Raw genomic sequence first — 20,379 nt, 5'->3', positions numbered from 1 at the left:
CTTTAACCAAGCCCCTCATATTTCCTCCTTGTACTCATCCACATTTCTGACTATGCCTTTGTCAAGAACCTTTGGATGTTTATCTACATTAAAGGCACAATATAAATGTAAGTTGTTCTACTGAAACCCATGGAACATACTTGAGTAGATCAGTTCTTCTTGAAGTCATCAGCTTCAACATCTAATTACTGTGTAGTCTGTACCTCCAGAAAATGCTATTAACAACTGATTGATTGTTTATTTCAGCCTCCTACAGCGACCTTAGAACTCTGCGTTCTGACTGACCTTTTGTGCATACCCACAATCCTTTGCCCTACCATTGGTGGCTGTGCAAAATTTTCTATAGACAGCAAAATTACTGAACAACTGACTGCTTCATTATCCTCAGATGATGAAGCAGTTCGAGCGCGCATGCAGCAGAACCTGGACAACATCCAGGCTTGGGCTGACAAGTGATATTTGTGCCACATATGTGCCAGGCAATGACAATCTCTTCAACATGAGAGAGTCTAAGCTTCCCTTTGACATTCAATGACATTACCATTGGCAGATCCCCCATCATTAATATCCTGGGGGCCACCATTGACCAGAAACTTAACTGGAGCAGCCACATAAATACTGTGGCTACAAGAGCAGGACAGAGGCTGGGTATTCTGCAGTAAGTGACTCACCTTCTGACTCCCAAAAGCCTTTCCACCAGCTATGAGGCACAAGTAAGGAGTGTGATGAAATACTCTCCACTTGCCTGGATGAGTGCAGCTCCAGCAACATTCAAGAAGCTCGATACCATCCAGGACAAAGCAGTCCCCTTGATCGGCACCCCATCCACCACCTTAAACATTCACTCCTTCCACCACCGGCGTACCGTGGCTGCAGTGTGTACCATCTACAAGATGCACTACATCAACTCGCCAAGGCTTCTTCGACAGAACCTCCCAAATCCACGACCTCTACCACCTAGAAAGACAAGGGCAGCAGGCGCATTGGAACACGACCACCTCCAAGTTTCCATCCAAGTCACACACCATCCTGATTTGGAAATATATTGCTGTTCCTTCATCGTTGCCGGGTCAAAATCCTGGAACTCCCTCCCTAACAGCACTGTGGGAGTACCTTCACCACAAGGACAGCAGTGGTTCAAGAAGGCGGCTCACCACTGCCTTCTTGAGGGCAATTACGGATGGGCAATAAATGCTGGCCTAGCCAGCGACGTCCACATCCTGCAAATGAATAAATTAAAAAAAAACTGTGTGCAGGACTGAGATTGATAAGATTGGGGGAAAATAGGCTTAATCAAGAAGTTGTGATTCGGTGATGCCAAGCGTCGGTTTCAAAAACAAGCAGACTCTAAGAGGAAGGAATAATAGGGGGAGGTAAGCAGTTCCAAAACTTGAGGTTTTGATACAAAATGAATTAAGAGTAGAGGATGGTGTAATGAGTCTTGAGTTTAACACATTGAGGATGCAGGAGGGTGTAGGCCACTTTTTTGGAGCTTAGGAGGAACGAGAAGAAGAAGATTCAGAGAGATTGCAGACAAGAAGTGAGCGAATGGATGCCTAGCATATGGCAAAACATTTTTCTTGCATCCGTTGCAGGAATATTGTACACTGCCTCAGCTTTGGAAGCAGCATTCAAGCCTTGGATAGATTTGAGCATTAAGAGAATTGCTGATGGGGAAAATAAGTATTTGGTGTGGGAGGGCTGAGAGTGGAGACATTAATGCTAAGAGGCAGTCGGTCTTACAAGAGATACAAAGAAACTGTCTTTGAAGAATTGGAAGAAACAAGATTTTTTTTTAAATTGCTTCATCAAAGTGTATTGAAGAGATGCAGTTGTTGTGAATTAATTGTTATGCTGATAAATGTCTGTTGCATGTGCTAAGGTTATGCATTCTGAAGGAAGTTGATAAACGCAGAGTGAACTACTCAACAAAAGTGTGAGTACAATTAGATAATAAGTGGAGGAGGCCATTGATATTGAGAAGGAACAAAGCCCAGGGGACCCTCCCCAGGTCAGAGTTAGAGGGTGGATCATCATCACCTGTGATTTGAGATTAAACTAGATTACTGTAATTTACAATTAAGAGTTGTTGAGCCCATGGTGTTTGGAGATGTCCAAAGTAATGATAAATACGTCACTGAAGTGAGAAAAGCAGAGTTTCAGAGATGCATAACTTGTGGGAAATCATCACTAATGAAATGGCTGTGCCAAAAACCATATTGGTGATCATGAATTAGCTTAGGGCATTCAATATGATAGATAATTCAAGAGTTAATAGCAGCTTCCATAATTTTATTGTATGACCGTTTGAGCCAGCTTGGCTTGTTTGGTAGCACTCTTGTCTCCAGTCAGAAGGATGTGGATTTTAACCCCACTCGATGACTTGTGCACATAATCTAAGCTAACACTCTAGTACAGTATTGAGGGCGTACTGCATTGTTAGATGTTATCCTTCTGATGAGACATTAAGCCAAGACTCCATCTACCTGTCCTTGTAGGTCACGAGGATGTTATTCTCATGGCCGTAATGGTAGATGAGTAGGGATTTTTCTTGGCCAGTGTTGGTCCATTAACCATAAGCCAATTAACAGCTTTGTTCTATTGCTGTTGTGCAGCCACCATTTTTCACAACACATGTCTATATAACAATAGTCACTGCAATTCAGTACTAAATTATCATAAAAAGAAAGCTTTGAGATATTTGTGATAGATGAAATAAGGCACTATGTAAATCTTTCAATATGATGGCAGTTGGATGGGGAAAAGAAGAGCAATTTTATTTTAGGATAGGATGATCACAAGCACATTACCAAGGGGAAGGAAAGGTGAATTGGGTGTCGGAGAGACTGATGAGATCATAGAATCATACAGCACAATCTTACAGATTGGTACCAGGGATGAGCGACTTCAGTTACGTAGAGAGACTGGAGAAGCTGGAATTGTTCTCCTTTAGAGCAGAGAAGATTAAGGGGAGATTTAATTGAGGTGATCAAAATTATAAAGGGTTTTGATAGATTAAATAGGGAGAAACTATTACCACTGGCTGGAGGGTCGGTAACCAGAAGAGACAGATTTAAGGTAATTGGCAAAAGAACCAGACAGAAGATGAGAAATTATTTTTATGCAGCGAGTTATGATGATCTGGAATGCACTGACTGAAAGGGTGGTGGAAGCAGAGTCAATATTAACTTTCAAAAAGAAATTTGATAAATACCTGAAAAGGAAAAAAAAATTGCTGGGCTATGAGTAAAGAGCGGGGGAGTGGAACTAATTGGATCACTCTTTCAAAGAGCCGGCACGGTGGGCCGAATGGCTTCCTTCTGTGTTCTATGATTCTATCTGACTGTGTGTTATTTAAGATAATATAATTTTGTCACACTTTTCATCTATTCAGAAGGTTTTAGCCCCCCGACTCCCAAGGGCGAGCCAATAACCTGCTCCACTACTGTACATGAGAGGCCACATTGACTTGCCCTCTCACTTTCTCCTCCTATAACGAAAAAGCCCATTTTTTTCCCCTCTTGCTTCTCCTTAGTGAGTTGGTTGAGATTACAAGCTCATCATCTGACCACAAAAACATGAATGCATTCTGTGGGAGCTTGCTGTGTGCAAAAATTGGCTGCTGCGTTTCCTACATTACAACAGTGACTACACTTCAAAAGTACTTCATTGGCTGTAAAGCACTTTGGGACGTCCTGAGGTCGTGAAAGGCGCTATATAAATGCAAGTCTTTCTATTTTACAGTGCCACCAAAAGGGCTTTCTTTTATCCCTCCTATTTTTTTTTTTCCAGAAGGCATTTCTTGGGAGAAATTTAAAAAAAAATAATTTCTCCCAGGCCATAATCCTTTTTCTTTTGACTAGCTAATCATCAGTTATAGCATCTGTTTCCCCATTATTATACCTGACTTTATCATACACAATCAACTCCTAGCAAACACACCCTGTTGCCCTCATGTTTTGCAACATACTGTCTGAGTTATTACCTAAAATATCCAAGCTGAAGTAATCACCAAAAGCAATTTTTCCATTTTCAAATAAAAATCCAGATCTTGAAAGAAAAAAAGACTTGCATTTCTATAGCGCCTTTCACGATTACCGAATGTTCCAAAGTGCTTTACAGCCGATGAGGTACTTTTTGAAGTGTAGTCACTGTTGTAATGTAGGAAACGTGGCAGCCAATTTGCGCACAGCAAGCTCCCACAAACAGCAATGTGATAATGACCAGATAATCTGTTTTAGTGATGTTGATTGAGGAATGAATATTGGCCAGGACACCGGGGATAACTCCCCTGCTGTTCTTCAACATAGTGCCATGGAATCTTTTACGTCCACCTGAGAGAGCAGATGGGGCCTTGGTTTAACGTCTCATTCAAAAGATGGCACCTCCAACAGTGCAGTGCTCCCTCAGTACTGCACAGCCTTCTGACTCAGAGGCAAGGGTGCTACCTTCTGAGCTACAGCTAGTTTAAGAAATAGATGAGTCAAGGAGGTGAGCTGTGTGTACCTACTTGCTAGTGATGGTACTTAATTCTGTAGTCATTGTCCCCTTTACTAACTTTAATATCTTTTGTTGTTGGAAATACTTGATAAAGACTGAAAGGTATTTAATGTCACAGGTGAAGATGTTGTTATGCAAGGAAGTGATAGCCCGACAGATAAGGAGTTCCAGTCTGAAGTTGACTATACCCAACCTAAAGTTAGTCCACCAAAGCAAGCAGGTTGGCTTGTTTGTCAAAATAAAATGTGCAGTCATTCATATGAGGTTTGATATCAGATCATGATGTATTTTCTTACTTTTCAAATAGAAAGGCTTCCTGTCCATATGTTCCAAGTGGTTGCGAAGATTCATTTAGATGCCTGTCTTAAGTGAAAATTTTGGATTAAACTTTGTATACTACTGACATTGTCCCCAGGATGGGGAGCAATTTTTGTTGGAGTTACTGTGTCCCTCAATTTGAGGGAGCTGAATTAATATCACTAAACGATAATCAGTAACTTAGTGGTTTTTTCAAGCTGTCCAATTCTTTCAAGCTACTGTCTCTATTAAAGTTGCTATAATTCTTATTTCACTATCCGAAAAGGTGGCATGTGTCACGTGCACACGCACGATCTTGTCCAATGGGACCCTCTTAGCTATCACTGGTAAAGTGTGTCCACTGTTTGATGAAGTTAGAAGTACAAACAGTGTCATTATTTTCAAATAGAATTTTTTCTGGTTGGAGAAACATGTAATTAGCATATCTATTAATTATACCTGGAATTCCCTTTTAAATGTGTTGAGATTGCACAGTTATTTTTGTTAACCATTGGTATTAAGGGATATGGGACAAAGGCAGGAGTTCGGTCACAGAACAGCCATGATCTCATTGAATGGCGGAACAGGCTCGAGGGACTGAAATTCCTAGTGGATTGCCATCTATTTTAACCCCCATCTTTCACAGAATATTTACCCTTTTATCACAGAATCACAGAAACCCCACAGTGCAGATAGAGGCCATTTCGGCCCATCAAGCCTGCACCGACACATATCCCACCCTATCCCCGTAACCCCACGTATTTAATCCCCCTAACACTAAGGGTCAATTTATCATAGCCAATCAACCTAACCTGCACATCTTTGGACTGTGGGAGGAAACCGGAGCACCCGGAGTAAACCCACGCAAACACGGGGAGAATGTCTGTCTGTGTGGAGTTTGCACAGTCGCCCGAGGCCGGATTCGAACCCGGGTCCCTGGCGCTGTGAGGCAACAGTGCTAACCACTATGCCACCGTGCTGCCCTCCAGGTTCTAAATGCATTTGTTGTTCCACACATTTTAAGCCTTGCACTTCTTTGATGCCTAAAGTCCATTGCAATGCCTGATAACAAATTGCAGTCAATTCTTGCTCCAGTAGCCCAAATGATTACTGTAATCAATTGATCGTTTGTATGCCATTTCCCCAATGTCTACTGCTGCTCAGTGCTGATCACGTCAAAGATCTCTTTTTGATCAGTTGCTCACTCTCGAGCTCTCTTTTTACTAATTCCTAAACTAGCACTCTTGGATGCTGCTTAGCACTAACTGATATTGTTTAATATTCAGACCAGGCTGAGTGGCTACAAAGGGGCATCATCAGAGGACTAAAACTGATGGAATTCCTGCAGATTTGATACCAATGGGATTTTGTTAACAGGATTTGAGCTTTATATAAGAACATAAGGATTAGGAGCAGGCATAGACCATACGGCCGATCAAGGCTGCTCTGCCATTCAACAAGATCATGGCTGATCTTTGACCTCAACTCCACTTTCCTGCCCGATCCCCATATCCCTTGATTTCCCTATAGTCCAAAAATCTATCGATCTCTGTCTTGAATATACTCAACGACTGAGCATTCACAGCCCTCTGCGGTCGAGAATTCCAAAGATTCACAACCCTATGAGTGAAGAAATTTCTCCTCATCTCAGTCCTAAATGGCTGACCCCTTATCCTGAGACTCTGCCTCCTAGTTCTCAAATCTACCCATGATCACAAGTGGATTCTACTAAACTAGTCAGTGTTTGACAATTAAGTGAGCTGATGGGGTGGTCAAATATTTTTTTAAAATCCAATCAAACTGTGATGACCAAAAGTTAAAATGAGCTTCCCCAATGACCCAGTTGGTAAGCTATACCAACCAGCAGGTCCAAGTTCGATTCATGTTGCCACTGAGTTAGCTGATGTCAGTCAGGGTAAGCAGTTGGGATGCTGCAATTGGCCTTAAGCAACCCTGGGTATGAGGTTAAGATCAACCAGGATTCCCATGTGCCTGATCACTATCCAGTTGACCTACTAGAAAGTGTATGTGCATAGACGTTAAGTGAGAAGGATCAAGCTTGAATATAATGCTCACCACCAGAGAGTAGCCTGCACACAATCACTGTCTAGGCTCACGTATGAAGAATGGCCACTTGAGTGAGGTACTGGAGGTTTGTCATTGGCTATGGAACTATACCCCAGCAAAAATTGGTACCTTAAGGGGGAGCAGGCAAGAAAATTAGTCAGTTCAACTGATTGGATGGTTGAAATCAAACTGCGAACAAGGCAGTACAGTCCAGCTAACTCCTTGTACCATGTGGCTACAGATTTGAGCCTGTGTTCTTGTTGGCATGGAAATTTGTACTTGTACAGGTAGGAAACGAATGCTGTAACCATATTTACTGACCTTTTGCTGAATAACATTGAATATACAGCACAGAAACAGGCCATGTGGCCCAACGAGTGCTGGTTTTTATACTCCACGCAAGTCTCCTCCCATTCCATCTAACTCAGCCTTTCAGCATATCTTTCTATTCCTTTTTCCTCTCGTACTCGTCTAGTTTTCTTTTGAAAGCTTCCAAGTTGTTTGCCTCAACCACTTCCTGTGGTAGCAAGTTCCACACTCTAACTACTGAAGATTTGTTACTTCTGTAGGTTTTTGCCGCTAGGTGTCATTTTGCCTTGAACAGCTTGAATGTTGCTGATGAGTTACTTAATTGAATGTTGCAGGTGAAGAAGATGAAGAGGTCTCTGCTCAAAAAGACTCGACGCTGAACGATAACGTTTCACTGTACCGAGGTGACATAACGAAGCTTAAAATTGATGCGATAGTAAATGCAGGTTGGTACTATCATCAAAACCTAATGAGAGATGGTGTTTGTGGGAGAACAATTGTTCAGCATTAGATAAATCTTAGTGTGATTTTATAGCAAGCCTATAGGCTTACTGAGATGGATTTATGTTAATATTTTCTGTACATTGCTTTGCTGAAAGCTTTACATTTTCTGTTCAAGATGGTGGTGCAAAAAAAATCACATTTATTGAGTCTTGATTACTTTTGATTGTATGTAATCAAGAAATGGTACTGAAATTTATGTAAGCAGTTTCTTTACAATGTCTTATTGATATGAGAAAGAGCTTGCACCTTTATTAAGAGGCATGCACATAACTTGTGAATTGTGTGCGCACGAATTGAATTTAGATGATGCAGATCGCAAGGGTAGCTCAAATCAGTTAACACCTGAAGTTCTGTTTATCTTCAACTGTCTTGAATACACTTGGGCCATACATGATATAAACAAGAAAACCTTTGGTAGAATGTAATCGATGAAAGAGCAGGAAGGTGTGAGTGGAATGATAGATTTCAAGTTAATTTGGATAAATAGTTGAAGGAGAAAAAGCTGCAGGGTTATGGGAAAAGAGCAGGGGAGTGGGACTAATTGGCTAGCTCGACCAAAGAACCGGCACAGGCACGATGGGCTGAATGGCCTCCTTCTGTGCTGTATCATTCTGTGAAGGTCACTTGATATTTTTTGTCAGTTTAAGCACGTATCCACGCACATACACAGTACACTGGTAATGGAAAGCCCTGTTATAGTATGATTTGTTTGCCTTTGATTGACTGATCAACCTGTGTATATCACTGTTAGGTGTTCGCATACACTTAGCCAATTAGCTCAATGAAAGAAGTATTCTCATGGTTTTGGAGAGTTTTCAGACAGACTTTGTTCATGTAATAATTTGAACTCAAACTTAGTTTGAAAGCTGCTATGTTGGCTGCCTGAGGGGTTGCATTGCGTCTGGTGCTGTGTCTGCTACAGTGAGGCTTTCACATTTTGAGGTTCTCAAACTTGCAACAGTGTTGAGGTGTAAACTTTAGCAATCTGTTGAGTGATGTGATGGTGCCATTTGTATTTCTCTGTTTACAGCCATGATAAGTTGATTTCAAAGACGTTTTACCAGGTGACAGTGCTCTGTTTAAATTTAAAAAAAGAAAAACTCAGACTTTTATAGCGCCTCTCACGACCTCTGTCTTTACAGCCAGTGAAGTATTTATGAAGTGTAGTCACTGTTGTCATATAGGAATAGTATTCTGTGTTTGGTTCATGAGCGGGATGTCAGTATTCAACTATACTGCAGCTGATTTCTCAATCCAACTGTTTAAATGATCCGTACAAAGTATATTTACATTGCAGGATCATATACTCCATGAGTAAGATAGGAAGGTGAAAATATGCACAGTGAATTCTGACCATACTACTGCAAAAGGTGGACCTTGCACAATTGTTACCCCATCCACTGCCTAAAACATTCACTCCCTCCACCACTGGCGTACCGTGGCTGCAGTGTGTACCATCTACAAGATGCACTGCAGCAACTCGCCAAGGCTTCTTCAGCAGCACCTCCCAAACCCGCGACCTCTTCCACCTAGAAGGACAAGGGCAGCAGGCGCATGGGAACACCACCACCTCCAAGTCTCACACCATCCTAACTTGGAAGTATATCGCCATTCCTTCATCGCTGGGTCAAAATCCTGGAACTCCCTCCCTAACAGCACTGTGGGAATACCTTCACCACACGGACTGCAGCGGTTCAAGAAGGCTGCTCACCACCATATTCTCGAGGGCAATTAGGGATTAGGCGTTGCCAGCGACGCCCGTGAATGAATACATTTTAAAAGAGAACCTCTCCCTCACCCATACACACAACAGTTGAAGTGTCCCTTTCCCAATGCTGACTGCAAAACAAAGACCCAAACACCCTTACTGCTGGTCTGAAAGGGAAGCCACAAGCACCAATATCTCCTGCTGGACTGGAGGAAGAACAGGGGTGACCAATGTACCCAAGCCAGAAAGATTGCACCTGAAACCAATCAACCCCACCCCATCCCTACCGACTGAGCAACAAACTGCTAAATAAATTACTAAGACAGAACCCAGCTAAAAAAATGCTCCCGCTCCCTGCGACAGAGCATAAAATGCAGAATCGGAACGGCAAGAGTCTCTCACTGAGTAAATTCCAATTAGTACCACAAACCCACATATAACTCCCCCAGAGAGCAGAGACTTCGAAGGACAGGAAACATAAAGCAAAACCTCAACTGTAATCTCAACCCAAAACCCCAATGAACAGAATCTTGGGAAACCACAACCATCTTCCTCCCACTGAGCAAAAAATTGCCGCAAAGGGGAGGAAAGCTAATCCTAACCCCAACCCTCAAAGAATGTAATTTCTCGTAACGAACCACAACTCTTTCTGCTGCCCTTTCACTGAGCACAGACATTGGACCTGGGCCAACCCCCTCCTCTACTGTAAAGGTAGAGTGATCAGATCCTCTCTTTCCCCCTTCTCCCACAAAGTAGAGATATTGTTCTAACCCTCCCCACCACTTGGCCTCTCTCCTTGGCACTGAGCGTGAGTAGTCAACCAGTCTGCCCTCCACCCACTGAGCATTGCTTAGCTGATTGGAACCCACCCCCTCATCCAAGCAATAGCCCATCTCCCACAATGATCATCGTTTTGATGATCGCAGCCCACAAATCTCACCAAGCATATATTTTCTTCTCCCTCTTATCCCCTCCAACTCGGCACCACTTAGCTAATTGAAGCCAGCCTCCCTGTCTTGCTTTCCCATCCTTTTCCCCCTCCATCTCTTTTATGCTCCCACCTCTCCCATTGTCCCCTCCTCCCTGCTGTCCTACTCTATCCCCAGCCTCCATATGCTTTATCCACTCCCTCTCCCTTCCTGCATCTCCTCCCCCTCCTTCTCTTCCACAATCCTCTCGCTTGTTCTCCTCTCCCTTCCTCCATCCTCCCATCTCCCTCCTCCTCCTCTCCCTTCCTCCATCCTCCCATCTCCCTCCTCCTCCTCTCCCTTCCTCCATCCTCCCATCTCCCTCCTCTCCCTTTTTCCTTTTCTGCCTCCTGCTTGGTTCAATTGAATATCTCCTGCCCTTTAACTTTATTTGACCTGAATACTGTACCACTTCTTGACTATCTTATTGCATTGCCACAGGAATACGACCAGTTTTATTAACCAGTTGAATAATTAACTTTTTGGAATGTACTTGTGTTGAACTTCATTTAGAAATAATTTTGTCGCTTAATTTACAACACAAAGAATGATTCTTTACTGTTAGTAACTCAACCAATATTTTCAAAAAATAACATCAATGGCCGAGAAATTTGTGAATGCCACAAAAGCTGCTGATGCCACCGTGGGCTGGTGTTAACAGCCGCCGTAAACGGCGGTGGTGGCATGACTGAAAAATTGGCACTGGGGACTAATTAACGTTACCCCATCACTTAACTCACTGTGCAATGCCCTCCTGGTGGCATTTGTCCCAGCAGGAGGGCCCCAGTGTAGCATGGCCATAGTGTCATTGAAGCAAGAACTGCCTGCTCTGAAAGCGAGGCTGTCCTATCAGAAAGCACTGTCGGTCTCTTAAATGCGAACTGCTTTCTGAAATGAAAAAAATAAAAATCATGTAAAATTATGCAGTTTTTAGCCCTTACAGCTCAACTGCCTTCTGAAAAAAAAATTAACATTAAAAAGAATTCCCAAATGGGAGTCTTCAGCTCTTAAAGCTGAATTGCCTTCCGCACCTTAAAAAAAAAAGGGAAATGTACTTCAGCAAGCCAGGGAAGTGGCATCTGGGGTCTCCTGCTTTGTGCAGGGTCAACACTGCAAGAGAGGTCCTCTACCCACAGGGGCCAGGGGGCCCTCCAGAAAGAAGGATGTGGGACCAGATCACAGCGGCCTTCACTGTCAGCAGTGTCGCCCCCACCACCTGGCTCCAGTCGAAACAGAAACTTGATGACCTCAGACCAGTGGTCACGGTAAGTGAATGCATTTTCAAGAGCCGTCTCCTACCAACTGCAGCACTAGCCTCATACACTGCTCAATGCATGACCCACCTCCCCCACCCCAATCACTTGCCTACCAACAATCTGTACCAAACACGAGGCATACCTCCCATTCCTAGCTTCACCTCAACCCCTTGGAGGAGACGGTGCTGGCCATTCTTGACAGGGGCATGGCTGAGTCCTTGGCCGGCGGCAAGGCTGAAAGGATACAAGATGACGGTATCCTCATACATTATCATCCTCCTTGCATCCCACTTCCCCCTCATCCCACAATCTCTTCTGATGTAGAAGCTGCACATGGTGTAAGCGTGCACCTCTTGCTTTCGAGCCCTCCCCTCACCACAACTCCACCCTTGTGCCTTCCTCATTTCACACACCCAAGAAATGCAGCCTGCCCAGCCAGTGGTTGACCAAGAAGATAAAGAGAGTGAAAAAGAAGAAACACAGTCACTCGATGTTGCACTCCCAGCCACCAGCTCCTCAAGGTCGACCTGCAAGGCCATCTGCAGTCTCCCCCTCGGAAAGTCAGTAGCCTTCCACCAGCCATGCTGCAGCCACTGGGGCAGCACTGCGTGACTGAGGTCAGTAGGATAGGCAGAGGCACACACAAGACAGTCACTAAGGGAATTCACAAGGGTGATGAATTGATTTCTTGATGTCATATTGGATGGACAGAAGTATAAAGTTGGATTGGAACGTTTGCTTTGTGGTGGCTTTTATTTAAGCATTGTGGCCAAGAGGACACTGTGATGGTCAGTAACAGAGGGGAAGGTAAGGTGTGGGACAAATGTTGAAAGGGGAATTGGGGTTATGGCCACTGTTAGCGCAGGCGGATGATTCGATCCCGGATATCCTGGCCAGAAAGGGGCTGTCTGGGTTGCATCCTACCTTCTGCTTCCTCCTTTTGCGTCTTCCTCTTGCCTCTGAGCAGATGCTGTAAATCTGAAATAAAAGCAGCAAATGTTGGAAATACCCAGCAGGTCAAGCAGCAACTCTCTCTCTCTCTCTCTCTCTCCACGGATGCTGCCTGACCTGTTGAGTATTTCCACCATTTTCTGTCTTCTCCGAGGCCTTCCTTGACCATCCGAGGGCTTGCAAGCGTCCAGCAGCACACTCTGCACACTTAAAAGCAACTTTTAACATGTATTGCACCAAGCCACGACTTCAATAAAATTGAAAAAAGCCCAAAATCATAAATACAAACTTACCTGAAAGATGTGTGTGCCCCTTTTAAGAAGTGCTGACAGCATCTCTGTCAGTCTGCTGAATGCTTGCTTTTCCGAGTGAGCTTAGGACCCAACGCTGAACTCAGCGCTGAGGTCGAAGTTCACAGACATGGCGTCAAGTCGGCGTTGCACAGCAACTGACGTCACGCTCTCCATTTACATCACCAGGGCCAACGAAGGCCCTCACCAAAATGGTGGCCGGCAAGTCCTGCGCCAGAGAAGGGCGCTAGTGTGGCAGCCGCCATTTTTCGCCAGGACAGCAGTGCAAACAGTGGCAGTAAGTGGCCCATTTCTAGGCCTATATGTATCAAGATTTCTTTTGATCTTTTCATTCTGATGCTTCCCCCTCCCCACCCCTTCATTCTTGTGGCTGAGAACAATAATTACAGAGGCATCCCATTCACTTAATTCCCGGAGGCATCTCTCTCTCTCTCTCTCTCTCTCTCTTTCTTGCCTCCTTTCCCCACTCTAGTTGGGATTCCCCACACCCTCTCAGTTCATACCAGCACCCTCCTGCTCCTTTTCACGGTTTGTATTGGCACCTTTCACACCCTCTCACTTTCCTTCTGTCTCGGTTCCTGCTGGACTTTTCATTCGAGTGCTGCCCAAACATTTTGTTTCATTGTCTTGACTTGCTCTTCTATATATTTTAAAAGTTCAAATATTATATCCTCAATCTAGGTAATCTCTCAGCTGCCTCTAGGCTGCCATGGCATCCAGGAAAGGGGTGGATGGGATAGCGAGCCACTTTCATGTAGTGAATGGAGAATGCACTGACAATAGAATTTTTGTAGGCACATGTTGTAAAAGTTTTCAGTTTGGCGTGAAAAGCAAAATTTCGGTAGGTTTCAAAACGCACCAAGTGAAGTGTCAAAACGCACTCTTTAGCCTGAGCCTCCAGACCTCTTGTGGAAAATATATCTTGCACCTTGAACACTCGCTTCCACCTTCTCGAGGACAACCAGTGATGGGCAATAAATGCTGGCCTTGCGAGTGACGTCCACATCCTGAGAATGAATTAGAAAAAAACCCCATCCATCTTCAGTAATTTCTAAATCCAGCACCACTACAAACTACACGTTTATACAGTTAGTTAATCACCGAATGTTGGGTATGCCTGCAGTTTCTGTTATAACTCCACGTCCCACTAACTCCTTGTCTTCAAGTGCCATAAGGCTTATATTCTTCTAACAAATCCACTCCAGTAAGACTTCTATGACAGTCATGACAATGGTCAATATGCGACCAATATTAATTGCCACTATTGCTTATATCTCCTGTCTTTTTTTGAGGCTCCCATCAGAGTTTTGAAGCTTATGCCAATTTTCTAGGTTGGCATGTAGTAAATGTCATACTCGCTATCTGAGAGTCACGAGGACACAGCTACACTTGGCCCAATCTGCTGTGAAATATAGTCCACTATACTAACTCTTGTTTGGTTCTCATAATTACTTTGATGTTGGGAAGTGACAAATTACTGTAGATTTTTACAGTGAAGTGTAGACATAACAATTAAGTACTGGCAATTAATATTGGTCGCATATTGACCATTGTCATGACTGTCATAGAAGCCTTACTGGAGTGGATTTGTTAGAAATGGATGTTTAGGTGACTGCTAATTTCTCTTTTATTGACAGAAGCTTGATTGAAACCAATGTTGCTTGTTTGAGATTTATCATACCTCAGTACAAGGACTGAAATGGAAGATAAACCTCACATATAAATTTTAAAAAGCAGGAACTCCATCATGCTGACTATGATGACTTCTCTATGGTGTGTTTGTCAGTTTGGCATATCCCAAATGAATGTAGACGAGGCAGGGTTGTTCATCATTGCTGAATGACGAATAAAGTGTTTGGGAAAAATATAAAGTTCTTGTTCCAGTTTTTCTTTGGTGAGGCAGGTTATCATTTTGCATTTTCCTTTCAGTATCAAACTTCCATAGTACATAAAACTTTCCTTTTGTGTCCTAAATACAAAAGATCAGAGTAGCAATCTTCTGTGTGTACTGGAATACATTAAATGTTTTTTTTCCCCAATCTGCCATTCAGAAACTCGTTATAATGAGGTACACTTACGAGGTTGTGAATACATCACTGTAATGTAAGCTTGCAATCAATCCTTGAAGTTGGTATGAACCTTGCTCTTAATGAACAGGTGCAGAAAGGATGAATTCTAATGTGACGCAGCTCTGACAGCCTATCAAGTGATTGCACTGATCACTAATCCATTTCTTTGGCAGCACAATTAATCACCGAGTTAGGAATTTACATCTTTGAATGTAAGAACTGGAAATGAATTCAGAAGTGTGACCGATTAAACCAAGGTTGAGCAATTCTGGCTCCGTGTTAGGAAATCCTTCACTGAGGAGTTAATTTATATCACACTACCATGTAATTTTCCGCTTCCAGTAGCATCTAATTTTCCTCGCCCTACATTTTAAGGTGCTTTGTGTTTGTAGTATGGTGGGGTAAGCACTTCGATAACACAAGATAAAAGAATGAAGTGAAAATAACTAGTTATCTTGTAAACAAAAGAATGTTTATTTTAAGTACCACTTTGGTTGTATCTTAATAAGTAACATAGAATCATAGAAAGTTACGGCATATAAAAACAGCAGTTCCATTTGGCCCAACAAGTTCGTACTGGTGTTTTTCTCCAGTCTAATCCCACTTTGCTGCATACTGCTCCCATAGCTTTTAATATTCTTTTTTAAGTAACTATTTAACTTCCCCTTTAAAAGAGTTGAAAGACTCTTCTTCGACAACAGGACTCTAATTTTATGAAATCTCATTATCTTTGCAGATATCAGGATTGAATTGATGGCTCTTTGCAAGTTCTTGACACTTGGGCAAACTGGTTGAAATTCCAGGACTTGTTTTATCTCATGGACAGATTCACGTGTCTAAATTATGTGTCACTATTAGAATGATATCTGTCCACCGTTCGTCACTTTTTAAATGTCTTAAATGAAATTAATACTTTCCTTAGTTTCAAAGAGGATGTAATTGGGTCTTTAAAGTATTTCACCTTTAGAAAAATTCCAAAACTTTTGCCCGGTTTGTGAAGTAAATTTTGTTTTATTCAGAAATCATTTTAGCAATTTCTTAAAGGGGGAGGAAAGTCTAAGTGAGTACTTTAGATCAAAGTGCTCCCTAGTGGCTGTGAAAAGGATATAATCACAAAAAGATACAAACACAAAACTTAGAATTTGTTGTCCAGCTGGAGATATCCCATTGCCTCTTAAAACATCAAATTCAAAAGGCATTTGTGATTATATAATTTTACAGGTAGACTTGGGGAGTATTTTGAACAGAAAATACTCCCACCTCTACCTTCCTTCCCTTTCATGAATTTATGCATATAAATATTAAACTTAGTGCCTCTAATTAAGTATTTGATAAGCATATTAGTTATGAGGATATTTAAAGTCAGTCCAGTGGTGGTGTTGGCCATCCATTCAGTTCTGGTCTCCATATTACAAAAAGGATGTAGAGGCACTGCAAAAGGTACAAAGACGATTTATTAGGATGGTACCAGACTGAGAGGTGAAACCTATCAGGAAAGATCGAACAGGCTGGGGCTCTTTTCTCTAGAAAAGAGAAGGCTAAGGGATGACCTGTTGGAGGTCTTTAATAATACGAAAGGGTTTGATAGGGATGATGTAGCGAAGATGTTTCCGCGTGGAAGAGAGCAAAACTAGAGAACATAAATATAAGATAATCACTAAATCCAATAGGGAATTCAGGACACACTTCTTTACCCAGAGAGTGGTGAGAATGTGGAACTCACTACCACAGGGAGTAGTTGAGGCGAATAGTGCAGATGCATTTAAGAGGAATCTAGATAAACACATGAGGGAGAAAGGAATAGAAGGACATGTTGATGGTGTTAAAACCATAGTCTCTGTCTAAATCTGTTCCTTTTAATTTTATTCATGGATGTAAAGGTAATTAGTTTGCTTGCCAGAATTTGTGTGACTGAGGTACAAAAGGAAGTAAGTTATAGAATGAATACATTTGGTAAAATAGTTTAAGATTAGAAGTCAGTGTTGTAACAATTAGGGTATGACTGTGTATACAAATTGGTTTAAACATGTTCCTGTGGACTTCCCCATGTTAAATGTGTCCATACCTATCAATAAGGCTTGCCTATGACCGTTGGCCCTGAGTAGTTGCCACTCTTATAAGATATGCAGGCTCACCGAAGCGTTGTGTCTGCATGAAGTTGCGGGCTCTGGCCTCCAGGTGGCAATGTGTTATCTTTTCTAATGGATTGGAATGCTTTCTGAAAATTTTCATTGGACCAAAATTTGCTGTCAAAATAACAGCAAGGCTTATGGCGCTCGCCCTTATTTACGGGTAAATGGTACAATAACTTTAGGCAAGGAGCAGATGCGCGGTTAAATGTGATTGTCGAAAAATTGCTGTCCGAATTGTGCCGTTCTGCCATTAGCTTCATGAAAACAGCATCCTGCCCTTAGCCTCCCTGTTTTTTTTAAAGAAATTGTTGTATTTGTCCATTCATTTCCCTTTAAACTCACTACAGAAAATTAAGTCTTGCCAGTACAAGCGTAAATAGCCTCTTTTTTAGGGCATGATGAGCATTAATTACTGCCAATCAATCTCTGGCATCGAAAATTAACTATTACAAGTGTAGAGTCTCATTCATTCAGGTTTTGAATTTTTCAGGCAGATTTTTAAAATGTCATTTTAAATTTAAATTTTTGTTTCTTTTCCGTTCTGTCTCAAGTCTAACTAACGGCAGACGATAATTACTGCCAAACATCCTTCTGGCCCTGAAAATTTAATTTTACAAGTGTGGAGTCTCATTGCTTCAGAAGTTAGTTAGTGTTGGAGTTTTTGTGTCTTTTATCTCTCTCGATCACATCTGTCTTTCCCAATCTTTATTTTGATTTTTGGACATGATTTAAATTGAATTTATACTTCCTGCTTTGTACTTTATGGATTAGACTTTGCGAGGATTCTTCAATCTGATTGGTTGAAGAGTCTTGCTGTTTCCTGCCCTGCTCACAGACGGCTCCGATCCCTTGTAGAGGGCGCTGCGCTGGATCAGATGGCAGATTTGAGAAAGTCTGCACTCTAAAGCCCACAAAAACTTTGTGGGCAACTGACAGCAAGGTGAACAGCAAGCGCCATTCTTTTGCTGCTGATCGCAAAATCCGTGCCAATCTAATTAATGGGTTAATGTTAAATAAGGTTTCAAAGAACACCTAGAATAAAATCCAATGCTGTACAGTCAAAAGGGCAATAGCCCCACAGACAGTATGACTAATTTATTTTCCTCCATCTCTGGACCCCAAAGAAATGATCGCATTGATTTTGTTATCGTGGTGTCGAGACAGAAATGCTTATTACTTTTCGAATTTACATTGAGCATTTACTTGGTGAATTTGGAGAATTGAATGGGGGTATTGCATGAGAACACCATTTTGGAATGCAACCCTTTCACCATTGAACATTGGATTTAAGTGCAGCCTAGACGCTCTGATCACTTATAATAAATGTCGCATTTTGATGTATTTCTACCCATTTTCCGAGGGGGAAAATGTTCCGCAGCATAAAATTAACCTGCCCCAAAATTTGACCCTTAATTTGCGAGACTGAATTGTGAAAGGTCAAGGCTAGGGAGTGAGATTGAAAATGTCATGCTAATAAATCACTGCTCCAATGTTTTGAGGTAAACTTTATTGTGCTGCTGCTGTTAGGGTTAGCGGAACTTTAATGCAATTTACTAATACCATGCCTGACATTGGAGTGCATGGTACTATAACCGGTGAAGTGGAAATTATTCTCTAATGTAATTGCAAATATGGCAGGATGTTCAGGGGGAAAAAAATCAAAATCGTTCAGCGTTGCACTGGTTGCAAGTTTAAACCCAGGCAGTTTTTTTTTTGCAATCCAAGATCAAAAGATGATTGATCCTAATATTCAGAAGTGTTTCATTGTGATAACTGTGAGTTTAGCTTTCTCAGGTGATGCTCGTGCAGAGAGCTGGCGCGGGGCTCGACGGGCCAAATGGTAACCTCCTGTGCTGTAACCATTCTCTGATTCTATTCTAATTATCTGGAGTATTGATTGTGTGAATGATAGCATGGTTATGATGTTTCTTTTCCTGTAGACCTGAATGTGTTCCAAGTGATGGTATATGTTAAAATGTTGTGCCAAGTATCACCAAAGATGTGTATAATTCAATCACTTATGCCTTTGTTCTTTGCCTCTGGTAAGATTTTCTAGTTTGAGAATCATATCTGAACCCTGACTGGGAAGGAAGTGGTCGCAGCCGAGAAACATAATCTCAAATCCCTCCGTGACCTTGCACCCTCCAACCTTGTATTCCTTCCTATGTCTTTCGGCCTTCTGAATCTGGCATTTTAAGCCTCTCCTCTCTCTCCACCCCACCTTGGGTTTTGAGACTGTATTTAATGGTGGAGAGAGAAGCGGAGGGAGTTCCAGAGAGTAGGGCTATGGCAGCAGAAGGCCCATCAATGCCTGGACACCTTATCATAACACAGTAGCTAGAGTTGTACACAGGTTGGGCCAGACAAACTGTGTTTGAGAATCTTTATTTGTTTTGTTACATATTAAAATTGCTATCCTTCATTAACATGCAGTGCTACACATACATTACAGTTACAACTGATAGGTTTAAAATTAACCAATTAATATTTCTTGTGCCCCATCCCAAGCAAATCTAGTGTTGATTCCGCAACCCAACTATGTTGAGGTGGATGTGAGGCTCTTTGCTGCGAAAATTTGTTGGAGGATTGACCTTCCCATGCATGTTTACAGAGCAGCATTGACCAATCTGAAAGCAGATCCGCTTATAGACCAGAAATGATTGGGAGGGAGGCGGAGGGTGATGGAAGAAATTTTCAAAAATATATTTGAAGTAAATTGTCACTGCGGTCCGCGCTTCACGTTTTAGCCAGGAACCCTAATAATCCTCGAAGCCCAGGAAACTTGCCCCTATTTGTGCTTCTGTTCTCTAACCATTTGTCCCGTTGGAATTTTGTGGGATTGGAGTTTTGGCAAGGACTTTCCTAGTGCTGTTACTTCATTGGTGGATAAGTCCTAAACCAGACAACAACAACTTGCATTTATATAGCGCTTTTAACATAGTAAAACTTCCCAAGATGCTTCACAGAAGCGATTATCAAACAAAATTTGACACTGAGCCACGAGATATTAGGACAGGTGAGAGGTTTTATAAAACGTCTTAAAGGAGGAGCGAGAGGTAGAGGGGTTTTGGGAGGGAATTCCAGAGCTTGGGGCCGAGGCAGCTGAGGTCACGGCCGCCAGTGATGGAGCGATTTAAAATCAGGGAATGCGCAAGAGGCCAGAATTGGAGGAGTGCAGAGGTCTCGGAGGGTTGTAGGTCTGGAGGAGGTTGCAGAGGTAAGGAGAGGTGAGGATTTGAACACCGATGAGAAGTTTAAAATCGAGCTGTTGTCTGATAGGCAATGTGCGTCAGCGAGCACAGGGGTG

At 42.4% G+C, this 20,379-nt stretch overlaps 1 protein-coding gene across 2 annotated transcripts in view; it reads left to right on the top strand.

Moving 5' to 3' along the window:
* The window catches only part of macrod2 (mono-ADP ribosylhydrolase 2), a 1,321,175-nt gene that overhangs the window by 63,134 nt on the left and 1,237,662 nt on the right, over positions 1-20,379 (top strand). For both annotated transcript variants that reach the window (XM_085981648.1, XM_085981646.1), the window contains exon 4: positions 7,509-7,619. In XM_085981648.1, coding sequence (XP_085837774.1) covers positions 7,509-7,619 — 111 coding nt within the window. The remainder of the gene's footprint in view (positions 1-7,508; positions 7,620-20,379) is intronic.

This window comes from Somniosus microcephalus, chromosome 3 (assembly GCF_052327205.1).
Source record: "Somniosus microcephalus isolate GS21.2 chromosome 3, FLI_Smic_1.0, whole genome shotgun sequence".
NCBI classification, from domain to species: Eukaryota; Metazoa; Chordata; class Chondrichthyes; order Squaliformes; family Somniosidae; genus Somniosus; species Somniosus microcephalus.
This window is presented reverse-complemented; position numbering and strand designations above follow the sequence as displayed.